The sequence below is a fragment of the Rhinatrema bivittatum genome, chromosome 1, assembly GCF_901001135.1.
Source record: "Rhinatrema bivittatum chromosome 1, aRhiBiv1.1, whole genome shotgun sequence".
Lineage (NCBI taxonomy): Eukaryota > Metazoa > Chordata > Amphibia > Gymnophiona > Rhinatrematidae > Rhinatrema > Rhinatrema bivittatum.
In genome coordinates, this window is record NC_042615.1 from 593989669 (window position 1) to 594005474 (window position 15806).

At 43.0% G+C, this 15806-nt stretch overlaps 1 protein-coding gene across 3 annotated transcripts in view; it reads right to left on the reverse strand.

Annotated features, from left to right (window-relative positions):
* MEGF10 (multiple EGF like domains 10) overlaps positions 1-15806 on the reverse strand; it is a 419721-nt gene that overhangs the window by 78533 nt on the left and 325382 nt on the right. For all 3 annotated transcript variants that reach the window (XM_029619232.1, XM_029619240.1, XM_029619250.1), the window contains one exon: positions 2044-2172. In XM_029619232.1, coding sequence (XP_029475092.1) covers positions 2044-2172 — 129 coding nt within the window. The remainder of the gene's footprint in view (positions 1-2043; positions 2173-15806) is intronic.

Below are 15806 nucleotides of genomic sequence, written 5' to 3' on the forward strand. Positions count from 1 at the left end.
TGGACGAAGACACACAAAGAGACACTGGACGAGACTGGGAGGAGCAGAAGAGGCTGGACAAAACATGCTGGGCATTGCAAAGTGTGGATGAGGAACAGCGGATAACAGGAACAGAGGACGCTGAACACAGAAATGGCTGAACGCAGGAGTAACACACACTGCACTAGGCAGGAGACCCATTGCTGAGGCATCATGGAATCGTCTTGGGAAGCCTTATATATTTAGAGAGAGAGAGCCAGTAATGTCATGACAGGGCGCGCAAGGGGGCTTCAGGACGGAGCAGGAAGATGGTGGTATCCAGGCAAGCAGCACTTGGCAGTACTCCCTCATTGGTGGCATCCGTGCCGCAGAAAGAGACCAGCAGGGTCTGGGGTGAGTGCGGCAGCTCACAGGGCCGTCCCGTGAGCCACCAGATGTAACACTACTTATTTAAACAACTCTGTGAACTATGTAGAGATCTGAGTTTCATAACCATTTTATTCTATACATATGTGACTTTTCTACCTGTATATTTTACGGAATTGCTTGCAAGTAAATTATTAAATGGAGCCATCTGCAGACAAACATATTGTAGCAATTTTCAAAAGTCCACTTACATGAGTAATGTATATTAGATGTATAAAATCTAGTTTTAAGCATGTATATCCTAAAGCTAAGACTTACATCCCAAACTGTATACTCAAAGCCTAAGGAAGGGGAGATCATAATATCATCTAAGATGTGTTTCATGAAATAAGGAAAAAAAATTGAATGAGGGCCCCTTTAAATCTTATTCTCTTCTTGATTTCTCCATGCTTGGTTGTAGCCTGGAAGGAAGACCTCTTGCTTTTCTTTGAAGGAAGGTCATAGGTCAAACAATTTGGAATGTCAGGGTCACAGAGAGAAGAAAAGGTCAAAATGCTTGCCCAAAGGCCACTGGTTCATAGAGAAATGAATGGAGTCTTTATTTTTCATAGGAACTGAACGCCTTTGCTCAAACTAAATAAACATCCTCTGCGTTAGTCGCTAGGGGTAGTCCCAAAATAGTGACTCTCATTCATTTTGCTGACAATGCTTTCCTTTTTTTTTTGGCCTAGCCATTTCCTCCTGCTCCTTTAACTTCCAGTTTAATCAAGACCAACCTCTGTTGGGCCACGGTGCCATAAATCCTTCATTTGCAACTACCTGGGAATTTTCCCCCTATTTTATATCCCTTTCAAGCTCACTTAGCCCAGTCATTGCAGCAACAGTCCTCAGCAAATCCCTGCCATCATGGGCCCTAAATCTGGTCGCTCGGTGTTGCTGTTGCGCAAGGACTGAGATGCCTTCCCCTTCAGGGGCTGTGAATGGTGCCTCTGCAGCATCCCCGGCCTGGCTGGCCCAGGAAGCGAAAGGCCTGACCCAAGAATCAAAGCCAGGTAGTCTGCATCTAAGTGCACAACAGCACCACTGAGTTACTGGGCTGGCCCAACATAATGCCCCTTCTATTGTCTCTACACATGAAATACAAGCACTGTGCCCCTCTCCCACCCCCACCAGTAACAGAGCATAGAGGAGCTGAGAGAACAGAAGAACCAGGGCACAAGATAAACTCAAACATTAAAGAGAGGATTGGGGCACAATACTATAAGAAAAGAATGTGGCTTGCTGCAAGCCTTTCTATTCTCATCTTAACCTCCTGCATATAGATCATCTTAATCTGTGTTTCTCATTTCTGCTAATAAAAATGTAGGTACAAAAACAGAGTCTGAAAGAAAAAAACTCTACATGTCCAAAATTAGGTGCAATATACATCATGAGCGGTTAGTATGAGAGTGCAAATTACATTTTAGCTGAAGGCACATAAGGATAACAGCAGGCTATCTATTTAATAGTTATTCAGCTACAGAAACATGATGCCACAGAGAACATAGCTCAGCAGACTGTGATGTACGAATTAAACAATTTCAGTGGGTAACCAAGAAAAAAAACCAAAACTTTTAAAATGCATGCATTGCAACGAGGTGCAGTTATCTTAAATAAATACAAGTGGAATTAACTGTGCTTTCTTATCGTTGAACTTACACTGAGAACAATCGCTGCCAATCCAGCCTGGATAACACTGGCAAGATCCATCAATGGGATTACAAGTTCCATTGTTGGTGCATGTACAAACTGCAGCACAATTCTTTCCAAACCTTTTACTGGGACACACTGTGGAGAGACCATTCATAAAATGATTGACTATTTTCAGCCACATGGGACCTCAGACTCATAGGTATTCAATGTGCAATGTCGACATTTTCCATATACATATGTTACAGAATGTTGAAATAGAGTTTTAATAGATGAATAAAGTTGAAACTGAGTTTTAATAGATGAATACAGTCCACAAAAAAAAAAAAAAAAAAAAAAAAGGAGGGGGGGAGATGGACTGCTTGTTCTAACCCCTTTCCTTAAATATGTGTAACCTTACCTTCCTCGGGAATCACCTTCCCAGCCTGGGGAGCGTTGGTCCGGCTCACCCAGGGTGGGGGAATGGTTCATTCTCTCCAGGTACTGTGGCCTGGAGGGCAGGATCACCTGCAAGGCCCAAACTGGACCAAGGACACTCCCATGAAAAATCAGTCGTCTAGGGCAGTGATGGCGAACTCCAGTCCTCGAGTGCCACAAACAGGCCAGGTTTTCAGGATATCTACAATGGATATGCATGAGAAAGATTTGCATGCACTGTCTCCATTGTATACAAATCTATCTCATGCATATTCATTGTGGATATCCTGAAAACCTGGCCTGTTTGTGGCACTCGAGGGCTGGAGTTCACCATCACTGGTCTACAGCATAATTGTGCTCCAAAATAATAACACATTACTTCAAAAGTAAATCAGTTCAATAACATAAAATCAAAGTCCAGAAAAATAACAAATATCAGGAAAAACACAAATCAAGATTAAAAAAAAAATCACTGTTCACACTTTTCCAGCCTCTCTCTCCTGTCCTAATTACATCTTGTTTTTTCCTTCCCAGGTCCTCTGCTATCCCAGATGAAAATAGTCTCTCTCCAAAATTCTCTTCCCAAAGGCTTTTTTATCAAACTCTTTTCATAAGTCCAATTACTTGCACATCACACTGAATGGCTCCCAGGTAACTCACCGCCTTCTGTATGCAGATGCTTTAGCCCAGCCCCACACTGGAAATCCCCACAGGTATCTCTCTCTCTTGTGTCTGGGCCAGGCTCCAGTGCAGTCTTCTCTCCTTTACTCTAGATTTCAGCTTCTCATTTATCCCCAACCTTTGATTTCCTCAGACTCCTCCTTTCCCCTTCTTTGCCTGGTTCTCATCTCATTGAGGCCTTGCTGAAGCACCCCAAACTCCTCCCAGCCTCTCCCAACTCCTCTTAGAACTTGTACCTGTTCTCTCTCCTGTAGCGCGGATCCTTCAGAGACTCCTTCCTCAGTGACCAGTCCCTGTTCCTTTTATACTCCCCAGTATGTACATACCTCTTAGCAGAAGGCCACACTGTCACTCAAGCAGCACAAACCTCCTCCTGCACTCCAGATGAATCTTTAGGAAAACTAGCTGACTAACTGAAGTTAGACTGTTTGTATTTCCCAACCCTAGCTCATCCCTTAATTTATAGGCTGGTGCCACTTTCACAAAAAAAACAAACAAAAAAAACCATCAACAAAAACTTTATTGAGAATTCGATCAGACCCCGGTAGGCCACTACCAGACACAAAGGGGTAGATTTTCAAACAAGGAGCGTTGGCGTACTTTTGTTGGCGCTCCAGGCGCAAACAAAAGTACGCCGGATTTTAGTAGATACGCGCGGAGCCGCGCGTATCTGCTAAAATCCTGGATCGGCGCGCGCAAGGCTATCAATTACGTATAGCCGGCGCGCGCCGAGCCGAGCAGCCTACCCCCGTTCCCTCCGAGGCCGCTCCGAAATCAGAGCGGCCTCGGAGGGAATTTCCTTTTGCCCTCCCCTCACCTTCCCCTCCCTTCCCCTACCTAACCCACCCGCCCGGCCCTGTCTAAACCACCCCTTACCTTTGTCGGGGGATTTACGCCTCCCGGAGGGAGACGTAAATCCCCGCGCGCCAGCGGGCCGCTAGCGCGCCGGGACGCAACCTGGGGGCGGGTCCGGAGGGCGTGGCCACGCCCCCGGACCGCCCCAGGCCATAGCCACGCCCCTGGGCCCGCCCCCGGAACGCTCCCGACACGCCCCCTAAACGCTGCGCGGCTCGGACCCGCCCCCGATACGCCCCCCTCGCCAAACCCCGGGACTTACGCGAGTCCCGGGGTCTGCGCGCGCCGGTAGGCCTATTGAACATAGGCCTACCGGCGCGCAGGGCCCTGCTCGCCTAAATCCGCCCGGATTTGGGCGGATTTAGGCGAGCAGGGCTCTTAAAATCCGCCCCATAGTGAATTCACTAATACATTTAAAGGAAGTTAGACACATTCCTACTCCCATAGCAACCTAAAACTTAACTAGGAACTGATCAAAATTGAGATGAAGGCAGCAGTCCAGCAGCAAGAGGGGGGCTTCCCAGTCTTTTGTATCGAGTGTCACATGTATGATTTTTTACCCACCGGTGAGAAGTTGTACATGTGCATGCGATGCAAAGAGCTCCTGGCTCTCAGAGAACGAGTCCGATCTCTGGAGGCTAGAGTGGCAGACCTGGAGGAGCTGAGGCAGGCAGAGAGGTATATAGATGAGACCTTCAGGGACATAGTAGTCAAGTCCCAACTTCAGACTGGCAGCCCTGGTGCTGCCTTGGAGGAAGAAGGTCTCATAATGGGAGAGCACCAACCAGGTGTAGCAGGAAGGATCCTGTAGCAAGGACCTGCTCTCTAGGTGATGCATTGTCCTTTCGCACTGAGGATATCTCCCCAAGGCCTACTGCCCAGGAGGGAAGGGTTAGGTCGGCCGTCATAGTTGGTGATTCGATTATTAGGAATGTAGATAGCTGGGTGGCTGGTGGGCGTGAGGATCGCCTGGTAACATGCCTACCTGGTGCGAAGGTGGCGGACCTCACACGTCACCTAGATAGGATTTTAGGCAGTGCTGGGGAGGAGCCGGCTGTCGTGGTACAGGTGGGCACCAACGACATAGGAAAATGTGGGAGGGAGGTTCTGGAAGCCAAATTTAGGCTCTTAGGTAGAAAGATTAAATCCAGAACCTCCAGGGTAGCATTCTCTGAAATGCTCCCTGTTCCACGCACAGGTCACCAGAGGCAGGCAGAGCTCCGGAGTCTCAATGCGTGGATGACACGATGGTGCAAGGAAGAGGGATTCAGTTTTGTTAGGAACTGGGGAACCTTTTGGGGAAGGGGGAGTCTCTTCCGAAGGGATGGGCTCCACCTTAACCAGGGTGGAACCAGACTGCTGGCGCTAACCTTTAAAAAGGAGATAGAGCAGCTTTTAAACTAGAACAAAGGGGAAAGCCGACAGTCGCTCAGCAGCGCATGGTTCGGAGAGAGGTATCTTTAAAGGATACTAATGATGCATTAGAATTAGGGCATCCCAACAGTGAGGTTCCAATAATTAGAAAAGTAGTCCAAGTGCCTGTAACTAAAAACTCACCTGACCTAAAAAATTCTAACTTATCCCTTTCAATTAAAAAGCAGAATAAAAATACAAACAAAAAACAAACTTTGAAATGTTTGTATGCTAATGCCAGAAGTCTAAGAAGTAAGATGGGAGAATTAGAATGTATAGCAGTAAATGATAGAACCTCAAAAATAGAACCTTCATGATAGATGTAACAACTCTTTCAAAAACTCTTAAATCCTCGTAGCACGAATGAAAGAAATTTTTAAACTATTAATAGAACAGAAAATTTTTTTTTGGAAGGAAAGGAATTTTTCATATACAAGATCATAAATCCCCAACCGGGGTAATATGACTATAAAGTGTAATCATAAACATCCCTCCTCCGACCAATGTGTGCAGTGTGTGTACAAAACAATATTACTATCAAAAAGCTTTTTTTTGAAGAATTTTTGTATGATGATCTAAAGAATTTTTTACTCTATAGAAGTGATGCAAAAATGCACTCAAGTGTTCAAATAATGATCAAATGAACACTCCACGCAGCCTTGATAACTGATCCCAAACAAGGGTATGAAACTTGAAAAGCCGCTGATGGACGCGACCCATGAAGGCTTAAACGGCAGTCTCTTATGGCTTACAACAGAAGCTCCTGCAACACCCCGACTTATCTGATGGTTTGATGGGTCACCGACGTAGCCACGTTTCAGGTCTGCACTGAGACCTTTCATCAGGGAGTTAATCCTCTTCCGATGAAACGTGGCTACGTCGGTGACCCATCAAACCATCAGATAAGTCGGGGTGTTGCAGGAGCTTCTGTTGTAAGCCATAAGAGACTGCCGTTTAAGCCTTCTTGGGTCGCGTCCATCAGCGGCTTTTCAAGTTTCATACCCTTGTTTGGGATCAGTTATCAAGGCTGCGTGGCGTGTTCATTATTTGATCATTATTTGAACACTTGAGTGCATTTTTGCATCACTTCTATAGAGTAAAAAATTCTTTAGATCATCATACAAAAATTCTTCAAAAAAAAGCTTTTTGATAGTAATATTGTTTTGTACACACACTGCACACATTGGTCGGAGGAGGGATGTTTATGATTACACTTTATAGTCATATTACCCCGGTTGGGGATTTATGATCTTGTATATGAAACATTCCTTTCCTTCCAAAAAAAATTTTTCTGTTCTATTAATAGTTTAAAAATTTCTTTCATTCGTGCTACGAGGATTTAAGAGTTTTTGAAAGAGTTGTTACATCTATCATGAAGGTTCTATTTTTGAGGTTCTATTTAGTATAGTAAGGATCCTTCTACAATTGTTTGGGTGCCCATTGATAATTGTTAGCAGTAAATGATGACATAGACTTAATTGGCATCTCAGAGACATGGTGGAAAGAGGATAACCAATGGGACAGTGCTATACCGGGGTACAAATTATATCGCAATGACAGAGAGGAGCAGTCGGGAGGAGGTGTGGCGCTTTATGTCCGGGATGGCATAGAGTCCAACAGGATAAACATCCTGCATGAGACTAAATACAAAATTGAATCTTTATGGGTAGAAATCCCTTGTGTGTCAGGGAAGACTACAGTGCCTATCACTGTAGTCTTCCCTGACACACAAGGGATTTGTGTGTCAGGGATTTGTAGTCTTCCCTGACATACTACCGTCCACCTTGTCAAGATGGTGAGATGGACAGTGAAATGCTAAGAGAAATTAGGGAAGCTAACCAAATTGGTAGTGCAGTAATAATGGGAGACTTCAATTACCCCAATATAGACTGGGTAAATGTATCATCGGGTCACGCTAGAGAGATAACGTTCCTGGATGGAATAAATGATAGCTTTATGGAGCAATTGGTTCAGGAACCGACGAGAGAGGGAGCAATTTTAGATCTAATTCTCAGTGGAGCACAGGACTTGGTGAGAGAGGTAACGGTGGTGGGGCCGCTTGGCAATAGTGATCATAATATGATCAAATTTGATTTAATGACTGGAAAAGGAACAGTGTGCAAATCCAAGGCTCTCGTGCTAAACTTTCAAAAGGGAAACTTTGATAAATGAGAAAAATTGTTAGAAAAAAACTGAAAGGAGCAGCTACAAAAGTAAAAAATGTCCAAGAGGCGTGGTCATTGTTAAAAAATACCATTCTAGAAGCACAGTCCAGATGTATTCCACACATTAAGAAAGGTGGAAAGAAGGCAAACGATTACCGGCATGGTTAAAAGGGGAGGTGAAAGAAGCTATTTTAGCCAAAAGATCTTCATTCAAAAATTGGAAGAAGGATCCAACAGAAGAAAATAGGATAAAGCATAAACATTGGCAAGTTAAATGTAAGACATTGATAAGACAGGCTAAGAGAGAATTTGAAAAGAAGTTGGCTGTAGAGGCAAAAACTCACAGTAAAAACTTTTTAAAATATATCTGAAGCAGAAAGCCTGTGAGGGAGTCAGTTGGACTGTTAGATGATCGAGGGGTTAAAGGGGCACTTAGAGAAGATAAGGCCATCGCGGAAAGATTAAATGATTTCTTTGCTTCGGTGTTTACTGAAGAGGATGTTGGGGAGGTACCCGTAATGGAGAAGGTTTTCATGGGTAATGATTCAGATGGACTGAATCAAATCACGGTGAACCTAGAAGATGTGGTAGGCCTGATTGACAAACTGAAGAGTAGTAAATCACCTGGACCGGATGGTATACACCCCAGAGTTCTGAAGGAACTAAAAAATGAAATTTCAGACCTATTAGTAAAAATGTGTAACTTATCATTAAAATCATCCATTGTACCTGGAGGATAGCAAATGTAACCCCAATATTTAAAAAGGGCTCCAGGGGCGATCCGGGAAACTACAGACCGGTTAGCCTGACTTCAGTGCCAGGAAAAATAGTGGAAAGTGTTCTAAACATCAAAATCACAGAACATATAGAAAGACATGGTTTAATGGAACAAAGTCAGCATGGCTTTACCCAGGGCAAGTCTTGCCTCACAAATCTGCTTCACTTTTTTGAAGGAGTTAATAAACATGTGGATAAAGGTGAACCGGTAGATATAGTATACTTGGATTTTCAGAAGGCGTTTGACAAAGTTCCTCATGAGAGGCTTCTAGGAAAAGTAAAAAGTAATGGGATAGGTGGCGATGTCCTTTCGTGGATTGCAAACTGGCTAAAAGACAGGAAACAGAGAGTAGGATTAAATGGGCAATTTTCTCAGTGGAAGGGAGTGGACAGTGGAGTGCCTCAGGGATCTGTATTGGGACCCTTACTGTTCAATATATTTATAAATGATCTGGAAAGAAATACGACGAGTGAGATAATCAAATTTGCAGATGACACAAAATTGTTCAGAGTAGTTAAATCACAAGCAGATTGTGATAAATTGCAGGAAGACCTTGTGAGACTGGAAAATTGGGCATCCAAATGGCAGATGAAATTTAATGTGGATAAGTGCAAGGTGATGCATATAGGGAAAAATAACCCATGCTATAATTACACAATGTTGGGTTCCATATTAGGTGCTACAACCCAAGAAAGAGATCTAGGTGTCATAGTGGATAACACATTGAAATCGTCGGTGCAGTGTGCTGCGGCAGTCAAAAAAGCAAACAGAATGTTGGGAATTATTAGAAAAGGAATGATGAATAAAACGGAAAATGTCATAATGCCTCTGCATCGCTCCATGGTGAGACCGCACCTTGAATACTGTGTACAATTCTGGTCGCCGCATCTCAAAAAAGATATAATTGCGATGGAGAAGGTACAGAGAAGGGCTACCAAAATGATAAAGGGAATGGAACAACTCCCCTATGAGGAAAGACTAAAGAGGTTAGGACTTTTCAGCTTGGAGAAGAGACGACTGAGGGGGATATGATAGAGGTGTTTAAAATCATGAGAGGTCTAGAACGGGTAGATGTGAATCGGTTATTTACTCTTTCGGATAGTAGAAAGACTAGGGGGCACTCCATGAAGTTAGCATGGGGCACATTTAAAACTAATCGGAGAAAGTTCTTTTTTACTCAACGCACAATTAAACTCTGGAATTTGTTGCCAGAGAATGTGGTTCGTGCAGTTAGTATAGCTGTGTTTAAAAAAGGATTGGATAAGTTCTTGGAGGAGAAGTCCATTACCTGCTATTAAGTTCACTTAGAGAATAGCCACTGCCATTAGCAATGGTTACATGGAATAGACTTAGTTTTTGGGTACTTGCCAGGTTCTTGTGGCCTGGATTGGCCACTGTTGGAAACAGGATGCTGAGCTTGATGGACCCTTGGTCTGACCCAGTATGGCATTTTCTTATGTTCTTATGTTCTTAGAAAGTTTCCCCATATTAACCATATAATCTACCAACTTTTGCTATAACTGCACCATTTGGTAGCCAGCAAGGCCACATATATATTACAAGGTTTCTGTTTTATAAATTTCTCTCTGAATATCCAAGCCTCATTATAAACCCTCAGGCACTTATATGCAGGAGAGTCGCATTGGCATGAATACAGCAAGTAATACCATGCTTCCTCGCCTAGATTTTTTCTCCCAGCCTCTCCTTCACTGTCTCTCTCTTCCCTCCACTTTTCACTTTTGTGGATTAAAAAAATAGATAATTAGTGCTTTATCTTCATAGGACACACTGTATTGCCTGCATTCATGTCTGAAGAGGAAACAACATCTAGCATGACAGGTATCCTGAAAAAAATCACCTATCTTAATCGCATAACCCACAAGTTAAAGTCTGTATTGCACATGACAGAATACACTGCCTTGTTTAGACAAATACTGAAGAAACCATTACATGAGATCCACAAGATGAGAAAAGAGATGATCATTTGACTAAGAAACCAGAGGCAAGTTTGCCCTTTGTTCAACCAACACATTTCCTCCTAGAAGGGACTTGTTCTGGGTACAAGGTAAGGTAAAAGGCGACAGTGATCTAGGTACTTCCTAACAATCCATGACTCTGAAGAGGTTTTTCTGGCTCTCAGTCCCTGGGATTGCTGATGCAAACCCCATCAAACCTAACTATATTTTCCTTCATCACTGAGAGGCCATTCGGGAGTCTGAGGATGGTCTTACTGAAACAGCTGTAGGCCTGTATGTCCCTTGCCACGTTCCATGGTCATCTTCCAGACTATATTATCTCCTCCAATCAGTTAGATAATGGAGCCAGCACTATTTAGCATTCTTTTGTTTTTAATGTTTGTTTTACATTTTTATGAATGTAAACTTTTTTGTAATCTGCCTAAAGCTGTGAGTAGGTGGTATATAAGTTATCCAAATAAATAAATAGATGATCCTGGAATCTAAAATCCATTTCACAATAAATTCTGGCTGGCTTTTAATTATCATTGCTGGTGGTAGTGGCAGCATCTGACAGCCTGAGAATGGGTTTTTGTGATATGGTTTTAATAATGCCACATAAGTGAAACCAAGGCAATGCTGGCAGACAAAGTTGAAAGGTGACTGGGGTTTTTTTTTTGCTTCTCAACCATAAAGGGCCTATGAATTTCTGGTATAATTTCACTGCAGGTCATTTAGGGGTTGATTTTCCAAAAGGATTTGAAAGCAGCATGTGGCACATTTAAAACTAATCGGAGAAAGTTCTTTTTTACTCAACGCACAATTAAACTCTGGAATTTGTTGCCAGAGGATGTGGTTAGTGCAGTTAGTATAGCTGTGTTTAAAAAAGGATTGGATAAGTTCTTGGGGGAGAGGTCCATTACCTGCACGTGATCTCCCGGCTCAGCGGCCTAGCAGAGGCCTCTGATCACGCCCCTGCCCCCTCCCCGACTGTCCCGCCCATTTTTTCAAACCTCAGGACTTACATGCATCCCGGGGCTTGCACGCGTCACAGGGCCTATGCAAAATAGGCTCGGCGCGCGTAGGCTTTGAAAATCTGCCCCAGAGAGTTTAACTAAAGGAAACAATTCAGTTAGAAAAGCAAACACATACTACAGAAGTCATACAAAACATTGTTCTCTCTAAATTTTGAGGAGGGAAGAGAGGAAAAGTAGGAAGAGAGGAAAAGTAGGAGAAACAAGTAGGAGAAACAAATCAAAGAAATATACTGGGAAAAGACCTTAGCATGAAACCCAACCCTATTAAAAGAAAATATTGTCAAAACATAATTCAAGAGTGCACTGGAGAATCAGCCAGCTTTCTCCTGTCAATGAAAAATCTAAGTTGTTTTGGAACAAAAAAAAACTATAGCATTCATTCCTAATTTTAACAATACACTTGCAAGAATATCTAGTAGGAACGAAGCACCTATGCCCTGACCCTCTGAGTGCATGGTCAGAAAATTCCTGCGTCTTTCATGATAACCTTAGCTAGGACAAGATAAATCCTGACCAGGAGGCCCAGAAAAATCTACCGCCATATTTTTAAAGTAACTTTTCATAATGTAAGACACATCATGCTCATTATAAAAGAAACTAATATTATTGCCCTTTCAATTATTTCAATAGAAATAGATTCAAGAAACAGTTAAATTGGACATATCCAAAGAAACTTGAGGGGTATCACCCTGGCTAGGATATTTCTTAAAAGAAAGGAAATACATTTTATTTACAACAGGAATAGACTCTACAGGCAAATGTAATATGTCCAAAAAGAACTTCCTAAGAGTCATTTGGGGCAATTCGCCCATAACCCTAACAGTTTAGAAGGTAAAGAAAGCCAAGAGGAAACCAAGAGGCAAGTGAAAAGTTAACCACTCAAGCGGCCATCTTAACTCCTCCCCCTTTTATTGGAGTGTTTAACAGTCCAATAATGAATACTTTTTGAACTACTATTCCTTAGAGGAGTACTTGTATGAGCTGGCCATTTTTCACTCTAATTTTCATTTTGAGTAAGTAAAGCACTGACTACTGTTCTGCTTTACTACTCGGCCTACCCTATACTACTGTAAGACCCCTGCAAATTTTACAAAACACCGCAGCTAGAATTCTCACTGGGAAAAGTAAAAGGGATCACATCACAGATACTCTCGCCACTCTACATTGGCTACTCATTGAACAAAGAATACAGTTCAAAGCACTCTGCACAATACACAAACTTATCCATGACGAAAAAGCAGAATGGCTGAACACAGCACTTCAAGTCCACGTTCCACACATAAATTTAAGATCAGCAAACAGAGCACTTTTAACCATTCCATCCATGAAAACAGCAAGACTTACCCAAGTCAGAGAACGTGCACTGTGTCTGGCCGGCCCCATTTTATGGAACTCCATGCCCCTTGAACTTAGACTTCAGAGTAACCATAAATTTTTCAAAACACAACTCAAAACCAGGCTTTTCAAACTAGCCTTCAACAAAGAGAGTGATGCAAGCATGTAAACAAGAATAAGCGGACATGTAGCACCAAGCTCACAAATTCCAGTTACTACTGGAACTTATCTCACCACTAATTTTAACTGTAGTCAAACCAACAGGATACATCGCTATAAAACATACAATCCCCCAATTGATTTTCTTCATATGCATAATCCTTATAGTAAATTATATTAGTCTATATTGTTTGTTACCGAATAGTACTGGCACCACCTATGTAAACTATGATCCATATTCACTTTGATATTGGTGCACTATTGTAAACTGTTATGATGGTAAATAACTTAATGACGGTATATAAAAACTCTTAAATAAATAAATAAATAGTTAGTTCAAATCTGTACTGTAATGTCTTGATTTCATTCTTTTCTAATGAATATTAGGAACTGGGTGTACCAGAAATGGTGCAGAGGTAAATGCTCTTTTTAGAGTCATGAAGGCCTGTTGGACCTCTGCCATCAACTGGAAACAGGATCCACTTTCAGGAGAGCTGTGATGGGTGTCACTATTTTAGAAGATCCATCTGTAGAAATTTATGGATTCAAGAAAGCGCTGTACTCCCTTGAACTTTTATGGAGGTTTGCCATTCTGTGACTGCTGCACTCTTTGTGGGATCCATACGTAGCCCATGTGATCCAATCATGCTTCCTAAAAACTGGAAGGTCTGCTTATTGAAATCATATTTTTCCAGGCTGCTGAAAATCCTCTGTAGTCTGATGTGCTTTAATATCACACCCCTGCCACTCATGTTGTCATTTTATTGGAAAAAAATTAAAATATAATCCAAATAAATGATGACAAATTGGTCTAATACATTTCTGAAAATGTTAGTAACAATGTGCTTGAATATGGAAGCTGCACTGCAGAGTCCAAAAGGACTTAATATTCAAAGTAACCATACCATTTTCTAAAAGCCATGTTCCACTTATTCTAAAAGCTGTCTTCTACTTATCTCCTTTTCTAAACCAGTTAAGGTTGTTCCTGAATAATCAAACTTCTCAGAGACATTAGTGAGTGGGAGAGGCTATCCATTCTGAACTGTGATGGCATTCAGAGCCCTGTAATCTAATCATGGACACATGACTCCACCTTTCTTATCAAATCCCTCAGCCACCTAGATATTTGCTGTCTTCCTTATCAAATCCCTCAGCCACCTAGATATTTGCTGTCTTCCTTTTTGCTGATAAAAATTGTGGGATCTACTGCATCATCTTACTTATATCCTGATGGAAAAAAAATGGACAGGAACTGCCACTAACTCTTTCAGTGCATCCAGGTACTCAAGGCGAAAAAGAAGTATCAGGGCTCTCCCTTGACCTATAACTCAACCTGAAATACCTCAGCCACTACTTGTACAAAATCTGGTGGGAAACTCAGGTGGGGAACTGTTCCTAGGCTATAGAAGAGAGAGTTCATCAGGGAGATCAGGAGAGAACTCCTCTTCTGAGATGAACTCTGCTGATCCACAAAATAATTTCCCTGAATCTTTGGAGTAATGCTCAATAAAGACTGAAGAGAACTGTCAAAGTTCCACAGAACCCTGAATCAACCACCTTTCAGCGCTAAAGGTAGACTCTTGTGCTGAGTAGAATACTGCTGAACATCAGGAGAAGGTTTCTTCTCAAAGCTGTTCAACTACGACTCAGTACTCCCTGAACTGAAATCAAACCTTGACACTTGAAGCTTGCTGCTGACAAAAAGGAACTTTACACAGCAGTAGGTGTTCCAAGAAGAGGTTCACTTGAGGCAAGAGGAGTTAAGCCACATAACACAAACTGCTCTCAGTACCTCATTTATAGAGCCACTGATTCTGCAATATGCCTCCTGAGTTCCTCTTCAAAGAAAGGTGAAGCAAAGTGTTGATGGGGAACCAGTGGGTAGAATGACTGCCCTCTGAGTGCTTCAAGGGGTATAGACAGCATAAAGCCTGACCTTTCGAAACAGTTGTAGTAATTGCTCAGAATGGAAGGCAGAGTTAATCTCCAAGTATGGTCACTTCAGGAGTCAGATGGCACACTCCTGTAACTTCCTGCTCTCAGAGCTATGTGCTAAAAGAGATCTGCATCAAAGTGCCTTGTCCTTCAGTGACCCCCTCAAAATTGGATCTTCTTGGCTTCCTCTCAAGCACTCAAAGTCCTCTTCTCAATGGAGATGGGAAAATAGGCAAGGACTCACTCTTTGGGCCTAATTACATGCTTTGGCACCAAAGGAGTTGAAGTATGTTTTGGAAATTCTTTGCCTCCAGCTGTCAACCCAGCTCCTCGATACTAGTTCAGTGCAACTGGGCTTCTTCTTGAGCTCAAGATGGGCCTGAAGTCTCAAATGCTGAAGTTGGCTACCTCATGTTCTTCACCCAGACACTTGTAGCATATTGTATGGAGGGCCATAAGGATCATCTTCTGATCTCAGTCTAGGCACTTCTTGATGTTGCATATGCTGGCTGCAGCAGGCTCGCGGCCAGGCCCTCTTACCCTCATCTGCCTGTTCCAGCATCTGGCTCCACTTCCCTCACGGCCATGGGCCTCCACCTTCGACCTTGGGCCACCCCCGGTGCTCATATCTCTATGATGGACATCCGTGCTCCATGGTGAGATGCCGCTGTCCTGCGCCACGCTCCTCCCTAGGAGGGCGCACATCTTTTTTCCTTTTAAAGGGACCCCGGCGGGAAACCAACCCGCGGCCCCGGATGATGATGTCACTGGGCCCCGGTATATAAGGCCGGGCCCAGCCTCACTTAGTTGCCTTTGCAACAGGTCTCCACGCTGGTCGTGTACTTCGTTGCTCCTCTTGTGAATCCTTCATGTTCCTGGTTCCTGTCTTATCCGTGTTCCTCATCCTGGTCTTGATACTCTTCCTTGTTCCTGTGATCTGCATTTACTCTACTTGTTCTACGGACTGACTCCTGGACCTGACCTCTGCTTTGCCTGACCACGCTACTGATCATCTCCTGGGCCCGACCTCTGCTTTGCCTGA